The sequence below is a fragment of the Sceloporus occidentalis genome, unplaced genomic scaffold (assembly GCF_023333645.1).
Source record: "Sceloporus occidentalis isolate IW3139 unplaced genomic scaffold, rSceOcc1.0.p SCAF_64, whole genome shotgun sequence".
NCBI classification, from domain to species: domain Eukaryota; kingdom Metazoa; phylum Chordata; class Lepidosauria; order Squamata; family Phrynosomatidae; genus Sceloporus; species Sceloporus occidentalis.
This window is the reverse complement of record NW_028317044.1, coordinates 81,926-97,234: the sequence shown is the minus strand read 5'-3', so window position 1 is coordinate 97,234 and position 15,309 is coordinate 81,926. Positions and strand designations below refer to the sequence as shown.

At 54.3% G+C, this 15,309-nt stretch overlaps 3 protein-coding genes across 3 annotated transcripts; 1 reads left to right on the top strand and 2 right to left on the bottom strand.

The window, feature by feature from the left end:
- Positions 1-54: 54 nt before the first annotated feature.
- LOC149287000 (C-C motif chemokine 3-like) lies at positions 55-2,290 on the bottom strand. Its single transcript, XM_089493537.1, has 3 exons — positions 1,849-2,290; positions 892-994; positions 55-438 (listed from the first exon to the last, which is right to left on the bottom strand). Exons 1-3 carry the CDS (start codon positions 1,931-1,933, stop codon positions 351-353), a joined length of 276 nt encoding a protein of 91 aa, XP_089349663.1. The 5' UTR covers positions 1,934-2,290; the 3' UTR covers positions 55-350.
- Positions 2,291-6,415: 4,125 nt separating this feature from the next.
- Positions 6,416-7,983, bottom strand: LOC149286999 (C-C motif chemokine 5-like). Its single transcript, XM_089493419.1, has 3 exons — positions 7,855-7,983; positions 7,292-7,403; positions 6,416-7,059 (listed from the first exon to the last, which is right to left on the bottom strand). The coding sequence occupies exons 1-3, from the start codon at positions 7,931-7,933 to the stop codon at positions 6,972-6,974; spliced, it is 279 nt and encodes a 92-aa protein (XP_089349545.1). The 5' UTR covers positions 7,934-7,983; the 3' UTR covers positions 6,416-6,971.
- A 4,390-nt stretch (positions 7,984-12,373) lies between these two features.
- On the top strand, positions 12,374-15,118 carry LOC149286998 (C-C motif chemokine 4-like). Its single transcript, XM_089493418.1, has 3 exons — positions 12,374-12,839; positions 14,339-14,453; positions 14,849-15,118. Exons 1-3 carry the CDS (start codon positions 12,761-12,763, stop codon positions 14,934-14,936), a joined length of 282 nt encoding a protein of 93 aa, XP_089349544.1. The 5' UTR covers positions 12,374-12,760; the 3' UTR covers positions 14,937-15,118.
- Positions 15,119-15,309: the final 191 nt, after the last annotated feature.

The following is a 15,309-nucleotide window of genomic DNA, read 5'->3' as shown; positions in this document are numbered from 1 at the left end:
ATGGACCCGGCCTGGGAGGGCTACTCCAAAGTGAAACCACTGGAGACCGCAAAGTTTTGTTTGCCCTGAGGTTTATTTATGCAGCAGTTTGTTCACTGATGTTTTGCCTTTAGACGGCTTCGGCTTCCTTTTTAAATTAGATATATACATATACATAATAATGGCTTAAAATAGATAGACATAATTTAAATAGAATACATTATTTGGTCCACGGCTTTTAAAACCCCAAACGACCATTTTCAGTTACTAATGTGCAACAGTGCAGAAGTGTCCCATTCTCCTCTGAGTCGGAAGGGCGTCCTCCTTTCTTCTCGCGGAGGAGACATTTGGGAAGGGAAAGGGGAACGTGGTCAGTTTCGAGAGAGTTCATCAATGCGACTCTGTGTCCACTCGGCTTGAGGATCGGCACAAATCCTCCGGTTGCCTTTTGTGGTAAATCTGCAAAGGAGACACAGGTGGGGGTTTAGTGGGGGGGGGGACAGGCCCCGACTCTGCCATTTGCCTCCCTCCAGCCCTGGTCTGGTTTTTTTAGGATGAACAGATCTCTGCTTTTGCCCTAACAGGCCTCTTCCTCTTCCCAAACATGAATCCAAGTGGATCAGGCCCAGAGGTTGCCCAAGCCCCCATGAGCAAAAAAAGAAAAAAAAGGGGGGGGGGGATGTCTCTCTTTGGGTCTCCAAACATTCTGGACTTCAGCTCCCAGCATCCCCCACCCAACAGTCAGGGATTCTGGGAAGAAGTCCCATCTGGAGGACTGGTGGGTTGCGGGGCAGAGAGGCACCAGAAGCCGGCGATGTGCATGATTCAGTCGCATGGCACCGGAGGTCAAAGGAAACCAGCTATGGGTGGCATCGGCTACTTTCTGGGCTGTTTTAAACCCTGGGTACTTACATGACAGCTGGAATGGCACACATGTGGTTTGTGTGTTCATAGGACACCAGGTTCTTCTGTGGAATTGGCTTTCTGATGAATTCGAAGCAGCAGAGGCTGGGATCTGCAAAGGAGAAACCGTGCTATGAGCAGCGTCCACTCCTTTGAGCCCCTTCCGGCCAGGACTTCTCCCGCCGAGTGCTGGACATGGATGTTCCCTTGTCCAGAGAGCCCCACTGACCCACTCCCTCGGCCTTCACCTTTCCAGATCTAAGCCATAGGTGGCATGCTTGGGACCCTCTAGCCAATGCATACTGTCCAGCATTTCACAGATGAAGACCAGGACACATGTGTGGCCAAGCAACATCAGAGTTGGGTCAAGAGGAAGACTGGACAAGCTGGAGGAGGCTGCAGCCATGTGCTTTTGCCTGAGCAGACTGGCTTCCACAAAGTGGCTTCCCCATTGCAAACTGCCTTAGAGAGTGCGTAGTTCACTATGAAGTGGCATAGAAGTACCAAAGTGCTATTGCTGGGAAGAGCAAGATTCAGCCCTCTCCTCTATGTCGAGTTCACTGAATGCGAACTGCTTTTTGAACTCAGCGGCTGTTGCACTGAGCTGAGGATAAAAGGGGAAAGTGGGGAAGAGGAGGAGAGGGAACTGCATTGGGACTGTCCCTGCCAAATCGGGACCTGTGGAGGGACTCCTCTTGGCAGCCCAGGATTGACTGTCTGAGCCCAGGGGGACTAGCGCCAGCAAAACGGCCACTGCTCCTTCGTGTGGCCTCTGGAGATGCTGCAGCCATCATTCAGCCAAGCAAGGGCTCCTTTGGCAGAAGCACCTGCCTTGCCTTGCCTTGCCTTGCCTTGCCTTGCCTTGCCTTGCCTTGCCTTGCCTTGCCTTGCCTTGCCTTGCCTTGCCTTGCCTTGCCTTGCCTTGCCTTGCCTTGGAAGGATGCTGGGAAAGAGGAGCCAACTTACCCCCTGAGATGGCCTGGCCCTGGGTGAAGAGGGTGGCAGCGACCAGCAGGAAAGCAAGGACGGCGGTGCCCACGGAGGTGTTCATTCTGGCCCTTGCGGTTGCGGAAGCGAAAGAGGCGAAGGAGTGGTGGTCGCTGGAGGGGATCCAGTGCAAGCTCTCACTCGGCTGGGACTCCTGAATGATCCTCCTGGACTCCTCTCCAGTCTTTATACCCTTTTATCGCGAGGGGAGGGTGGGGATTTCTCAGAAATCAAATCAAGGCTTTTTTCCTTCGGTAGCGGAGAAGTGACGATGGGGGCGATGATGCCATCGCAGCCCCATTTTTGCTCAGTCTGGAGAATCTTGAACAGAGTCTCCTGAGAGGAAGTGAAGTCAGCTTTCGGTTGGATTCTGCAATCCCTTCTCACTTTGCAAAACCGGGCGGGGAGCATGTGTGCGGAGACCCAGCCAAGATATGGAATATGACAGAGAAAGAGAAAAGGCAGGAGGCAAATTCCTCCCCCAAACCCTGGCCAGGATTCCTGGGAACAAGTTTTTCAGCAGAAGAGAAGCTGCAGAGTTTGCAAAGAGGCTCTGGGCTCTTGCTGCCTTTTCTTGAAGGAAGAAGGGGGCAGAGGGGCACTTGGGGGCCAGTGGCAGATATTGGCAGTGCCTCCCGGCCCAACTGCTGGAGACAAAAGACCAGCCCTAGGGCACCAGGCTGGCACTTAGTGTGTGAAGATGGCAGGGGTCTGGCACAGCTTTCCTCTCTTCCTTTGATGCAGGGAGAGGGCAGAGGGCATGCCAAGGCAAGCAAGGCCCAGTAGGCTGCTCTGGAGGGGAGTAATGGGACCCCCTTCCTCTGGCAGGAAAGCGGCTCCCACTTCTTTGGAGAGCTTTGAAGGAACCGCACTCAGCCTTTGGTCTTCCAGGTGTTTGGGATGTCAGCGCCCAGAAAACCATTGGCCAAAGTGGGCAGCAGGAGGAGTGGAAACCCACAATGCATGGAGAACTAAAGTGTAAGAGCTGCTCCTTTGGGGGTCCTCTGCCAGGCAGCCAGGGCTCTCAGGACCATCCTTGGGCCGCAGGGAAAGGCAGGCGAGAGCCCCCTCTCTCTTGCTGGCAGGTCCACAGCAATTGCCACCCGAAGAAGAGGCAGGGGTCAGTGGGGGGGGGGGCAAAGGCTCCCTGACCCAGTTGGCTGCTCTTTGGGGAGCAGATCCAGCAAAGGCTACTAGGAACAAGCCCACCCCCTCCTTCCCTTTCAATGCCCCATTTCTCTGAACCACAAAGATGCTGAGCGGCCAAGAACTGGTTGACTCAGCACAGCGCTTGTGTGCTTGTGTCTGTTGCTGGCATTGGCACCCGGCGTGTTTTGGGGCTGTGCTTGCATCAGGGCCTTCTGGCCCCCAGATGTTCTGGGACAGCAACGCTAGGCAGGAGCCAGCCAGGCTCTGTTTTGGGGGGAATTTGCTGGCTCCCGCAGAGATCTTAGCCCCCTCGGCCCATGCTCAGCAGCCCCACATCGGTGGTGATGAAAGGGCTTGCGAGGGTTTGACGCAGCAAGGGCAGCCAGCAGGGTTGGACCTCCCAGCTCTTCCCAGTTCATCCTTGGCTCTTGCCTCTTGAGCCAAGGGGCCCTTGGGTTCATGCAGAGGATTTCCCAGCAAAGCCAAGGAGCAGAGCCAAAGACGCAGTCCAAGGATGGACTGGGACCCAAGAAGCCCCTTCCTCTAGCCTGGCACTTGGGGTCCCCTCCGCCACTTTCTGGCCAACCACTGAGTGCCCCTCTCCCAGAATTATTTAGCTAGTGTGGCCTCTGGGAGTCGCAATCCAAAAACGACACTTCCCAAGCTCTGGGAACACCAGTTCTAGTTCTGTCCCAGAGAACTTGGCAATGGAGGAAGGCAATCCAAATTCCCCTCCTCTCCCCAGCTCCCTGGTTCAGTAGCCAAAGTCATGAATCTACTAGCCATGGGCAACAGCAAAGGCTACTGCCCCTCTTGCCCTCCGCAGTCGGCCCACATTTGGGCAACCCTTCCGTCCGCTGCAAAGAGGCGCTTCTGCTTGGCAAGATGGCTCCTTCCTTCTCTCCCTCCAAGTCTGGCTGAATTAATTATTCTTTGCTTGTAAGTACTCCAAGTCCAGTTTATAAGGAAAAGTCGGTTTTACGTCTTGAGATTAAATGGAAGCCGCAATCCCTCTTTACAGGAGCGGGATCACGGAGTTTGCATTTATGGCACACAATGCTATTGCCACTTTTGTTTATCCTTCTCGCTGGACCAAGTGTGCAGAAACCACAGGCACACGCTTGTCAAGCCATAGCACAAGGCTGGGTGCACTGTCCCTCGGCCATTTGCTGGATGCTGCCATCGTTTGTCAACAGAGAGGCAGCCAGCCAGACTGAAGGGCTCTTGGCTTGGCCTAGTTGGAAAGACGTCAAGCCCAGGGAGGATTTGGCTGAGGGCAAGTCCTCGGAAGAAGCTGGCATGGTCCAGCAGTCTGAGCATTGACTGTGATTCTGGAGAAGAGGGTTCAGTGGTACCTGGGGCCAGCAAAGCAGGGATACCCAAGCCTGGGCTGCCCTTTTCTGACTCCAAAGATGGCCTGCCTGAGGCAGCTGCTTTCCCCTGTTTCCGCTCTGCCAGAGAGGGTCTGAAAGGGGGCATGTGGGGCTGTGGTGGGGCTACTCCACAGGGGCATTTGTGGTGCCCCACCTCCATGACGATCTTTGCTGCGCAGGGCTGGGGGGCCTTTGCCAATGCCACCCATTCCCCCTGCAAGGGAAGGGTGAGCAAGAGCTCCTTCGCGTGGCCAAGGTCCACAACATCCCTCTTCAGCACATCAGCAGAAAGGCAAACCCAGTGAACAGCGAAGAGTAGTGCATGAGCTGCACATCTCATCCTAATGGAAACCCTACCTGTTGCACTTTCCACTCATGCAGCTAGCTCACTTGGCAAAATGCGCATTGGATGACTGGGTGGGTAGTTGCTGTGGCAAAGAGGAAAGTGACAAAATGGAGGCTCTGTTAGCCATGTGGGGTGGGCTGTCCATCCCATCCCTCCATCCCTTCACTTATCTGAAAGCAGATGGCTTGTATCAAGGGGGAATTCCCCTTCAGGAGGAATGGTCAGCCGGTCAGCCAGCCCTTAGGCCAGCAACTTTCTGGATATGGAGAGAGTGAGTCAGAGAGCCAGAGGAGGAGGAAGGAAGGAAGAAAGGGAAGGAAGGAAAGAAAGAAAGAAGACAAACTGAGTGTCAAGAAATGTCCCTGTCTGAAGAGGAGGCCTAAGAGAGAGTGAGGAAGGCTTTCTGCTCATGAGGAGGTTCCTCTGTGGTTCAAATGGAAGGCAACACCAGAAGGGCCAAGCCCTGGTTCTGGCCACTTGGCATGGCCTGCAAAAGGGAGTGTAGATTAGACTCTTTGCGAAGGGAAGGGCCAGAGCACTCCCAGGCCGGAGCGGGAAGCGGTTGCCCACTGGAGACTCCCGTGGGCCCACCACGACGCTCCCGAGAGTCCTCCCAGGGATGCAAACTCCTGGGGGGGGGGGTCTCCATGTCGAAGCACAGCCTCCCATCCCTCCTCCCGCCGGGACCCAGGCCTCGTGGGGTGAGGGCTGGCAGCGTCTGTCCCAAACCAGGGATTCCGTTTTTGCGCAAAGGGGGTGGCCTCAGTGCCCACGTGGCCAAGCCCTGCTGAGTGGACACAGCTGTGGGTCGCTGGATGGACGGACAGCAAAGGGGAAGAAGGACCCGGCCTCAGAAAGAGGAATCGACACTGCAAATGATAGAAGGGGAAGGATGTGAGCTATGCGCTCTTGTGCTCTCTCTCTCTCTCTCTCTCTCTCTCTCTCTCTCTCTCTTTCTCCTTTTTGTGTTTCCTCCTCCTTCCAGCAGCTGGAAGGGCTTTTGGCCACGGAGACGTACCTGGCCAGGTTTGCTTTCTTGTGAAAAGGTGAGCAGGACCCCCCTAAAACTGGCATTGCCAACCCCCTCCCCCACCTCCCTGGGTCTCTGTGCCTCAAGCACTTCCAGTCAAACTGCCCTGCTCTTCTCCCACAACCTGGGACTTGTTATGGCAACCTTTCCTTAAGTCTTACCCACTTAGTGAGTCTACTCTGGGTAGGATGAACATGACCCTTTGCACTTGAGCACTGAGCATTTGATTGCAGTGCATCTGGGGGCTTTACTTAGTTAGCTCACTCCATAGGATAGACTGGATAGACAGGAGCAAGCATTTCCACTTGTAAGCCCTCAGGGCAGTCCTGCCCCCCACTTTATTCATAGGGGACCCCCAAAAATGTTGAGTCTCTTCCACTTCTCATACTTGGGGAAGCTCCAGAGCCAGTCCTTTTGCTAGTCAGCCCTCACTAGGGCTTGTGTGTGTGTGTCTGTTTTTTGACCAGTGCCAGAGTTTGAACCTGGGACTCTGGGGCCACTTGGGTCTTCTCCCAAACCCCAAAAGAGCGCTTGCTTCCCCCACAAACAGCCCCCTTCCTGGATTCTTCTTCTGGAGCAGCTCTTGGCCCTTTAAGAGGATAGGAGGAAAGACTCAAGCAGAGGCAGCTGGGAGCTAAGGTCAAGAGCTCTTTATTTTGGCAACGGAGCAGGTGAGAAAGGCCTGGCCTGCAGGCGCACGCTCAGATAAATACACTGGACATAGCTTATCACGCCACACAGAAATACAATATACAATATAAGTTATCCCACGTGGTCTTTTTCACCCTCTTGGGGCCAAGGCCAAGATGCTGGGTGCTTAAATACATAAATAGGTATGTGCAAAAAACAGCAACAACAGCAACAGAGCTGCCATCAAAAGGTGGACGCAGAGAGAGTTGGGGGGCTTCAGACGACCCACAGTTCTCCCTGGGTAAGTACTGCAAAATGGAGGCTGCAAGCATTCAATCAGTCCAGTGCCTGTCCCACGGTGGCAAAAGGAAGAGGAAGGTGGCAAGAGGAGCCGGGGATGCAGAGGCCTTTCTGGGGCACTTGGATAGGATTTTGCTTGGCCTGAAAGGGTTTCCAGTGCTTGGAAGAGCAGGAGGGCATCTGGCCTGGCAGCTGCGGCAGGGTGAGAGGGGTCCAAGGCATCAGCCCCAGCAGGTGCCAGAAGAGAAGGGCAGGTGCCCAGCAGGTGCGGCTCTCACTCCTTCTCAAGGGTCTTTATGAGCTTTGGGATCCACTTGGCCCTGGGATCCACACAGGCCTGCGTACCTTTCTTCAGCAGTAATCTGTTAGAGACAGAAGCAGGGTGAGCGGCCGTGCCAGTATTCTGCTCCCTGGGTTGCCTTCTGGGGCAATCTGCCTTGGTTGCCCTTCGGTCCCTTTCCTCCTTTGCTCTTAATAGGAAGGGTGAGGGTGGCCCATAGCAGTGATGCAGATGCCCTCATGGGTAGGACCCCCAGCCCACCCTGGATGGCATTCAGGCCTGCTTGCTTGACCCCTCCCCCCCATCCAACTTACACAACAGAGGGCAAGGCGCAGTGTCCGCCTGTGTAGAAATAGTCCTTCACTTTATTCTGTGGGATCGGCTTGATAGTGTTCCGAGAGCAACAGGGCGATGTGTTGGTGCCATCTGGAAAGGGGGCAGAAAACAGGGCTCAGCTTTTCCCTGGGGCAAAAGAGGAGTACCAGCCACCCAACCAACCCCCCCCCCCCAAATGCCCCCAAAGGCATTGAGTCCATTTGGTCCAATAGGACTATGCGCAGACATCTGTAGCGCAAGGCAGGGGGCCAACCCAATCCGGCCATGGGGCACTGGAAATGATGGGGGTGAGACAGCTTTGGGATCTCTTCTGGGTCTGTGGTTCTTGACCTTTGCTCCTCCAGGCTGCAATGCCCAGAAGCAGTAGCCAACATGGGCACTGGGTCCTTGGTATTTCCCATTGCCCTTGACTCGCCATGGGTCTACTCTCCCTGAGACTTCTCCCTCTCTTTTTATGAAATGTTTCTTTGAAAGGGGGCTTATGGGTCTTCAGAGGCAGAGGCGAGTGGAAGGGGAGAGGAGAGGATCCGGCTGAACTTACGGGGGGCAGCAAAATCTGTAGAGAAGGAAGCCATGAGGAGCAGGAGGCCGATGAGGCTGGCAGCCCAGGAGAGCTTCATCTCGGTGGAAGAGGAGGCAAAGCAAAGGAGGGCCAAGGTGGACAGTCTTCTCCTTCTGGCCAAGGGCTGATGTCTGCCGCTCTGGGGCTCCTCTCCTTTTATGCCCACAGGAGGAAGGGGAGTGGGTTGGCGTCCCTGTCTGGGTACAAGGAAACCCCCACATTTCTCTCCCCAGAAAGTGGGAAACTGATGTCATGGAGAAACTGACTCTGAAGAAAAGGGAAGCTGGGCCAGGAAACACGCACCCGACGCCACCGTTTCCCACGAAAGGACATTTCCACACCACCTGTGACAGGGATCCAGGGCCAAAGGCCTCGCTGACAGGCTAGCTTTCTATGTGCGGGGATGTGGATGGCTGGTGGTTAAACTGGAGAGGACCCATCCATGCCTGGAGCATGGTTCAGCCCAGGGAAATGGGCCCTGCCTGGGTTTGGCTGGTGGGTTCCCCTTTAGTTTCCTCTCAGGGCAAGGGACCCCACTCCTGGCCCCACAGACAGAGAAAGGCATGGCTTGTCACTCTAGTGTGACCCAAACTTTCCTTTTAACTGCCTGATCAGGTGAGTGGGTTTAAAATCTGCCAGCTTAATTTTTGTTGTATTTATTCATGTATGGGATTGATATCCTGCCTTCCTCCCAAAATGGGATTCATTAATGTGTGAGTCAGTCTGTTAAAAGAATCAAATGAGTTAGGGTTGGAGTTGGGGCAAGGGAGCAAAAGGCAGTGGGAGACTTAGTGCCCCAAAGGGGCTGCCTTGGCCACTTCCTCCGTCAGGAAGGTCTGGGCAAGAGGGTGCCCAAGATGCCCTCTTCCCTCCTGGCCCTCCCATAGACCCCGATTCTTAGCCCGGGATGCCCTCGTCCCTCCAAGAGGTGAGAGGAAGCCCTGGGTCTGATGGACCAGCTGCCACCTTCCCACCACTTCCAGACTCCCAAGACCACTATGGCCAGTGGGCATGTGGGCATTTGGGTTCTGGGGCTTGCCAAGGTCTCTGGGCCAAAGGTCTTGCAGCCCACGGCCGCCATGACCGCTGGTTCCACTGGAAACTGACTCATCTTCCGTGGGCTGAGCGGGTGAGAAAGCGAGGGAAAGAGTGAGTCAGCCCTTCTGCCACATTGGTGAATGGAAAGGAATGCCCACATGCGTGGGTCTCACTCTGGAGCAAGGGAGACCCAGGGGCAATCCTAAAAACCTCGTCAACCCCCTCCTGGGGCCCTGGAGGTTGCCTGAATAATTCACCAGCCAGAAATAAGGCCCCCTTTCCTTTGGGGGGGGGGGGGTGATGATGATGATGATGATGATGATGCCCAGGTGAGGAGGAGGAGGACCTGGCAGCAGAGTTCCTTATGTCCCGAAGCAAAGGAAGTCATGCTTATCCCTCTAACCCTAAGCCTGCATTCTGCTCTCCTTAGCGCAGTGTCATTTAGTGCTGTCTGCGATGCAATGTCACTGCGTTGTGGGGTTCTTAGGGTCACCATAACGCAGTGGCACTGTGTTCAGGACACTATAACAAAGTGGCACTGCACTAAGGATGCCACAAGGCAATGGCAGTGCACTATGGCCACCCTGAGACAGTGGCACTTCAGTACAGGCACAAAAACACAGCGGCACCATACTAAGGATGCCACAATGCAATGAGCCAAACATGGAAGCAGCTGGTCACCTGAGCCTCTCTGCAAGGGATCTTTTCTTTTTCTTCCCTTTTCTTCTGTCTTTTCTTTCTCTCTGTTTTGCTTTGCTTTCACATTCGTTTGTGGCTCCAAAGAGGGTGGACTTTCGTTTCCATCCTTCTTGGAAAGAGTTTGGGGGGAAACCCCCAGCCTGGCCAGAGACCCTTCTCTCCTGGTCCCCATTGCCCCTGAAGGGATGATGGCGGCAGGGATGTAGCCAGGATTTTAAGAAGGGGGGGTGGTCCAGACTAAGTGCCACCATTTTAACGGGGCTTGGGTGCGGCAGCGCAGCAGCACATACCATTCATTTTTCTAATGGAAGGGGGGGTCCGGACCCCAAGATGACCCCCCCCTTGGCTATGTCCCTGATGGCGGCACCAATGCCAGCCTGGCACCCCAAAAGAAAAGGAAGAGGCTTCTTGCTCTGCTATGCTGCCCAGGAGAAGAAGCCCATCAGAGAAGAGGGGAATTATTTGGGGGGGGGGATTGCATGCCAGGCCTCTCAGCATCCCCCAAATTGTCCCATATCCCTGGCACCTCGATGCCCAGTGGCCACACTAGTGGCACCAGACCAGAAGCCGCTCTGGGTGCATTGGAGGGATGTTGTCTCAGATCTCAGGGATTTGGGGAGAACTGGGCAAGTGTAAGTAAAAGAAGGGGGGCTCTGGGAAAAGACAGTCCCTCCTTCTCATAAGTGAGGCATCTCTCTCTCTCTCTGAGTCGAAGGGCGCATTAATGTGCCGGAGGCAGACTCTACCTAGAACCAGGGAAGCCTCTTTCTCAGCACAATGGCATTCTGTGGAGCGTGACTGGGGTTCGAGTCACTCGTTGCTGCGGCCACATTTTGCCCAGTCATGGCAGGCTTCAGGGACATCCACTCCGTTCACGAGCGGCAATCTTTTTGGTTGCACAGCGTCTTGACTTCTGGGGAATGAGTCACAGATTCCCTTCAATGAACTGAGCTTTTGTTAGCATGGAAGAAGAATGTGAGGAGGAATCTGGAAAGGGTCCTAAGCCAAACCTCGGAGGAGGACACAGCTGTGGGAAGCAAGTGGGACTTTCCCCCTAAAGAAGTAGGAGCGGAAACGCGGGGCCAGAGGAGCCATGCGCATCCAGAAGGAATTTCGGCCAAAGAAGGTCTGGCTGGGAGGAATAGGAACCTTTCTCACCCTTTCCGGCACTTTCCTGGAAACCCTGCCATTTAGTGCATTCGAGTGTTGAAAACATAGTCTGTGTTGTGGTTAGTTACAAGCACCACCTGCCCCTTGTTGTAGATTTTACAAACAAGGGTCCCACAGATACACACACACACACACACACACACACCCCACATCCATCCATAGTTTGGGCTATTTTCAGTTCTGACCCCGAAAGGGGAAATGGCGCACTTTTCCATCTCTGGGCTATTTGCATCCTGACTGCTAAATCCGTGTCTCTTTCTCCCCCTTTTTCACTCCAGAAGCTTCCTTCCCTTTTTTCTTTAGCTTCCTTTGCCTCGTGAGACAACAAAACCCCATCCGGCTTCCTTGGCGAACAATAGCGTTGGGGCTGAGGAAGAGGCAAAGGGGCTGCTGGAAGACCCCACCATTGGCCCCCAAAGGCTGCAGCACATGCCAGGAGCATGGTGCATTCATTCCTCTTCTCAGCTCCCGCAACACCCCTCCTTTGCCCCCTCAAACAGAACCAAGTGGACTCCTGCTTTCTCTGGTTTTAATGTCCCCTCTTTGGCCCAGTATCTCCAGCCTTCGGTGGGTCCTGGAGGGGGGCAAACTGACTCCCCCCAGCCATTGAGGAATGATGCCTAAAGAGCCAAAGGCCCCTGAAGCCACTGGTGAGTCAGTGCCAAGGCTGGGCCTCTCCAGGATGGTGCAAGCCCTTGGCACATCTGCCCAGCTCTGAGGCATGCCCTTGGCATGCTCCATGCCATCCCAAACCAAAAAGAGGAAAGCCCCCTTGGCAGCCGCAAGCCTTCGCAGCCCAACTGTTTGAGAAAAGAGACTGAAAGCAAAAACAGCTGCGATGCCTCTCTGGCTTTCGGCTTCCTTTCCTTTTTTCAATCTGAATTTTTTATTATGATGTTCCAGATCGTCGCAGCTATACATCCAAATGCATTGCGCATACATTAAAACATGCGTGACTGCATTCACTATTGCAGTAACAAAAGACTCCCATTCATTTCCATCCCCACCTCCTCTCTCCCTCTTTTCCTGGTTCTCTTTCCACAGTCTTCCCTATCTGACCCCTCTTCACCTTTAGATCCTTATACTTCTTTCTCTCAGTTCATCTCCTTCCTTCCCCAGATACATCTCCCACCTTCCCTGACCTTCCTCTACCTACTTTCTTTTCCTAAAATGCTATTATCACCTATCTATCTGTCATCTATCTATCTATCTATCTATCTATCTATCTATCTATCTATCTATCATCTATCTATTTATCATATCATCATCATCATTATCTATCTAATTATCATCTATCTACCTATCTATCATCTATCTATCTATCATCACCATCTATCTATCATCTATCTATTTATCATCATCATCATCATCATCATCATCATCATCATCATCATCATCTATCTAATTATCATCTATCTACCTATCTATCATCTATCTATCTATCTATCTATCTATCTATCTATCTATCATCATCTATCATCATCATCTATCATCACTATCTATCTAACATCATCTATCTATCTATCTATCTATCTATCTATCTATCTATCTATCTATCTATCTTCATCATCATCATCATCTATCATCATCATCTATCATCACTATCTATCTAACATCATCATCTGTCTATCTATCTATCTATCTATCTGGTGGCCAAGCCCATCCTCCAAGTTTCCCCCAGAAGGAAAAGGGGACCTTTGCAGCCCCGATGGCTCTGGATGCAGAGGCAGCCTTGGTTGGACTGTACCAGGTCTGGCTGCCTTGTGGATGATGGGTCTTGGAGTCTCTTTCCCAGGAGGGGGGTGGCCTGGGCTGTCCGAGGGAGTGACCTCCCCAGGATCCCCCCTCCGCATCATCAGCGTCATCATCCAGGGGGATTCCCAGCCCCATAAAAGAGCCCCAGGAGAAGAAGGAGGAGGAGAAGGAGAAGAAGAAGCAGCAGCCTTGGACTCTGCCACTCTGAGCCAGCACAGGGACCATGAACTCATCCTCCTCCTCCGCTGCCTTCTTGGTGCTCCTTCTGGCCGCCTCAGTCCTCCTGGCCACCGCTGCCCCGGGTGAGTCTGGGGGGATCGGGGGGCAGGAGGGAAGGATGCCCGGATCGGGCCCTGGGGTGGGGGTGGGAACGGGGTCCTTTCCCAGAGCCCCCCCAAACCGACTCTCCTCCCCATCCTCTGCTTCCTCCCTTCCTTCCCCTTCAGTGTAGACTCTGGCCCTTCGGCCCTTCTCTTTCCCTCCCCTGCCCTTAAGAAGAAGCACCATCCTCATCCCCAAGTCAGTGGGTCTCCCCGGATCTGCCCCAGTCCTTTCCTGGCCCTTGGAGGGGTCTAGGAGGAGGAAGGGGCCCCAGGGGCCCAGAGGCCTCTTTTGGAGGCCAGGGAGACTCAAATGGTGAAGGGCCTGGAGCCCATGAAGCCCTATGAGGAAAGACTTAGGGAGCTGGGCGTATTTGGCCTGGAGAAGAGAAGGTTCAGACGAGATATGAGAGCCCTGTTTCAGTATTTAAAGGGATGCCACATTGAGGAGGGAGCGAGCTTGTTTTCTGCTGCTCCAGAGACTAGGACCCAATGGAGCAATGGATGCCAGCTCCAGGGAAAGAGATTCCAGCTCAACATTAGGAGGGACTGCCTGAGAGTAAGGGCTGTTCAACAGTGGAAGACTCTTCCTCAATGGAGAGCAGTGGAGTCTCCTTCTTTGGAGGTCTTTAAACAGAGGCTGGATGGCCATCTGTCAATGGGGATGCTTTGATTGAGAGTTCCTGCATGGCAGAATAAGGGGGGCTGGACTGGATCAGGGCCCTTCTTGGCGTCTCTTCCAATTCTGGGATTCTATGATTCTAAGTGCCCCTTGGTTTCAGCACCTTGGACAGCCCTTGGGAGCCACCCAGAGCCTGGCACACCTCCATTTGTGTCCCAGGAAGGGAAAGCCCTAGCCCCACTGGCACCCAGGCCTCTGCCCCCAAGTCAGCCAGTGTCCAGAGGGCCTGGGAACCCTACACACTCTTTCCCATTGGAGTCCCAGGTGCCACTTGGCCAAGGCTTGCATGTGGGGAGCGTGGCAAGGAAACCCAGCCAGCCTCTGTGGTGGGTCCCTTCATGCCAAGGCTCAAGAGGAGTGCCAGGGAACCAGCCTGCCCCCCAAGAAATGCCATGGGGCTTTGCTCCCAAGGGTCTCCGCCTTGATTTTGCTCTTTCCAAGAGGGAGCCCCTGCCTTGGAGGGGAGAGGGGCTGCAGCACTTGGGTCCCCTGGAGAAGGGTTGTGTGTGTGTATATAATATATGGACATACCACAGGCAGACTCTCTGCCCCCTTTGAACCCTCCACTTCTGTGAGCCTTCCAAGCGGCTTCTCCTATCTCCCAGGGGTTGAGTGCCCTTCGGCAGCCCCCAGGCTTAACCCCCTTGACCCTCCTGGGCCCAAAGCTGGAACTAAGGGGGCAGAAGGAATTGGCAGTGACAACAGGCCACAGCGACAGGGCCTGGCCTCCTTCCATAGACCCCCATTCTGGGGGCTGGAGGGACCCCTTGGGACTGACTGGGTCTCCCTTCTCTTCCAGTGGGCTCCGATCCACCGACCTCCTGCTGCTTCAGCTTCACGGCCAGGAAGATCCCGCGGAGCCACGTGGCCGACTACTACGAGACCAACAGCAGGTGCTCCCAGCCGGCCGTCGTGTAAGGACCCAATCCGATGCCCCTTTGGGGAGAGGGAGGGAGGGAGGGGGACCCCTGGTTGTCCAGGCCCAAGCAGCCCCCAGTTCACTTATGGGGAGCCTAGTCAACCCATTGGGTCCCAGGGGGCTACTCCGCTTGGGATGAAGTAAAGCCCAGGCCCAGAATGTGTCCAGAAATGGAGGAGCCGTTTTGCTTTAGCTGCTCTGATTTGGGGTCATCTGAGCCCCAGGGCCTGGCACAACTGGCACATGGGCCGCAATGGGAAGGGACCAAGGAGGACCCCTTGGGAAACAGAGACGGGCGTGGGCCTGCCAAGGGGCCCAAAAGCAGGCCATGGAGCTGGTGATGGGAGAAAATGGGAGGCCAACCTTGCTTCTCTGCTTGGCTCCCTCCAGCTTCATCACGCGGAAAAAGCGGGAGATCTGTGCCAACCCTGCGGAGCGGTGGGTCCAGGAGTACGTCAACGACCTGGAGCTGAACTGACTGAGAAGCCATTCCTAGAGGGGCAAAAGGCCCAGGGCCCCGATCCCCCCGTGCCAGTCTGGGACTCTGATTCCGCCTCAGGGATCTGCGGTGCTTGCGGCAAGAGTCCCATTTCTGCCGAATGCTTTATTTATGAGATGCAAAACCAGACGTTTTATACTTTTCTATATTTATAAATGCAACGTGGCGCAACCATGTCCGGTGTCTGTATGTCCAGCGTGCCTCCAAATCACCCATCGCCTTCTGGTGACCCCCTTCGGTTGCATAGGGTTTTCTTAGGCAAGGGGTCCTCAGAGAGGCTGGATAGAAAGGAATAAAAACAACCCAGGGCTCTGTTTTCTCAGGGACCCTTTCATTCCCCTTTCAAGCCCTG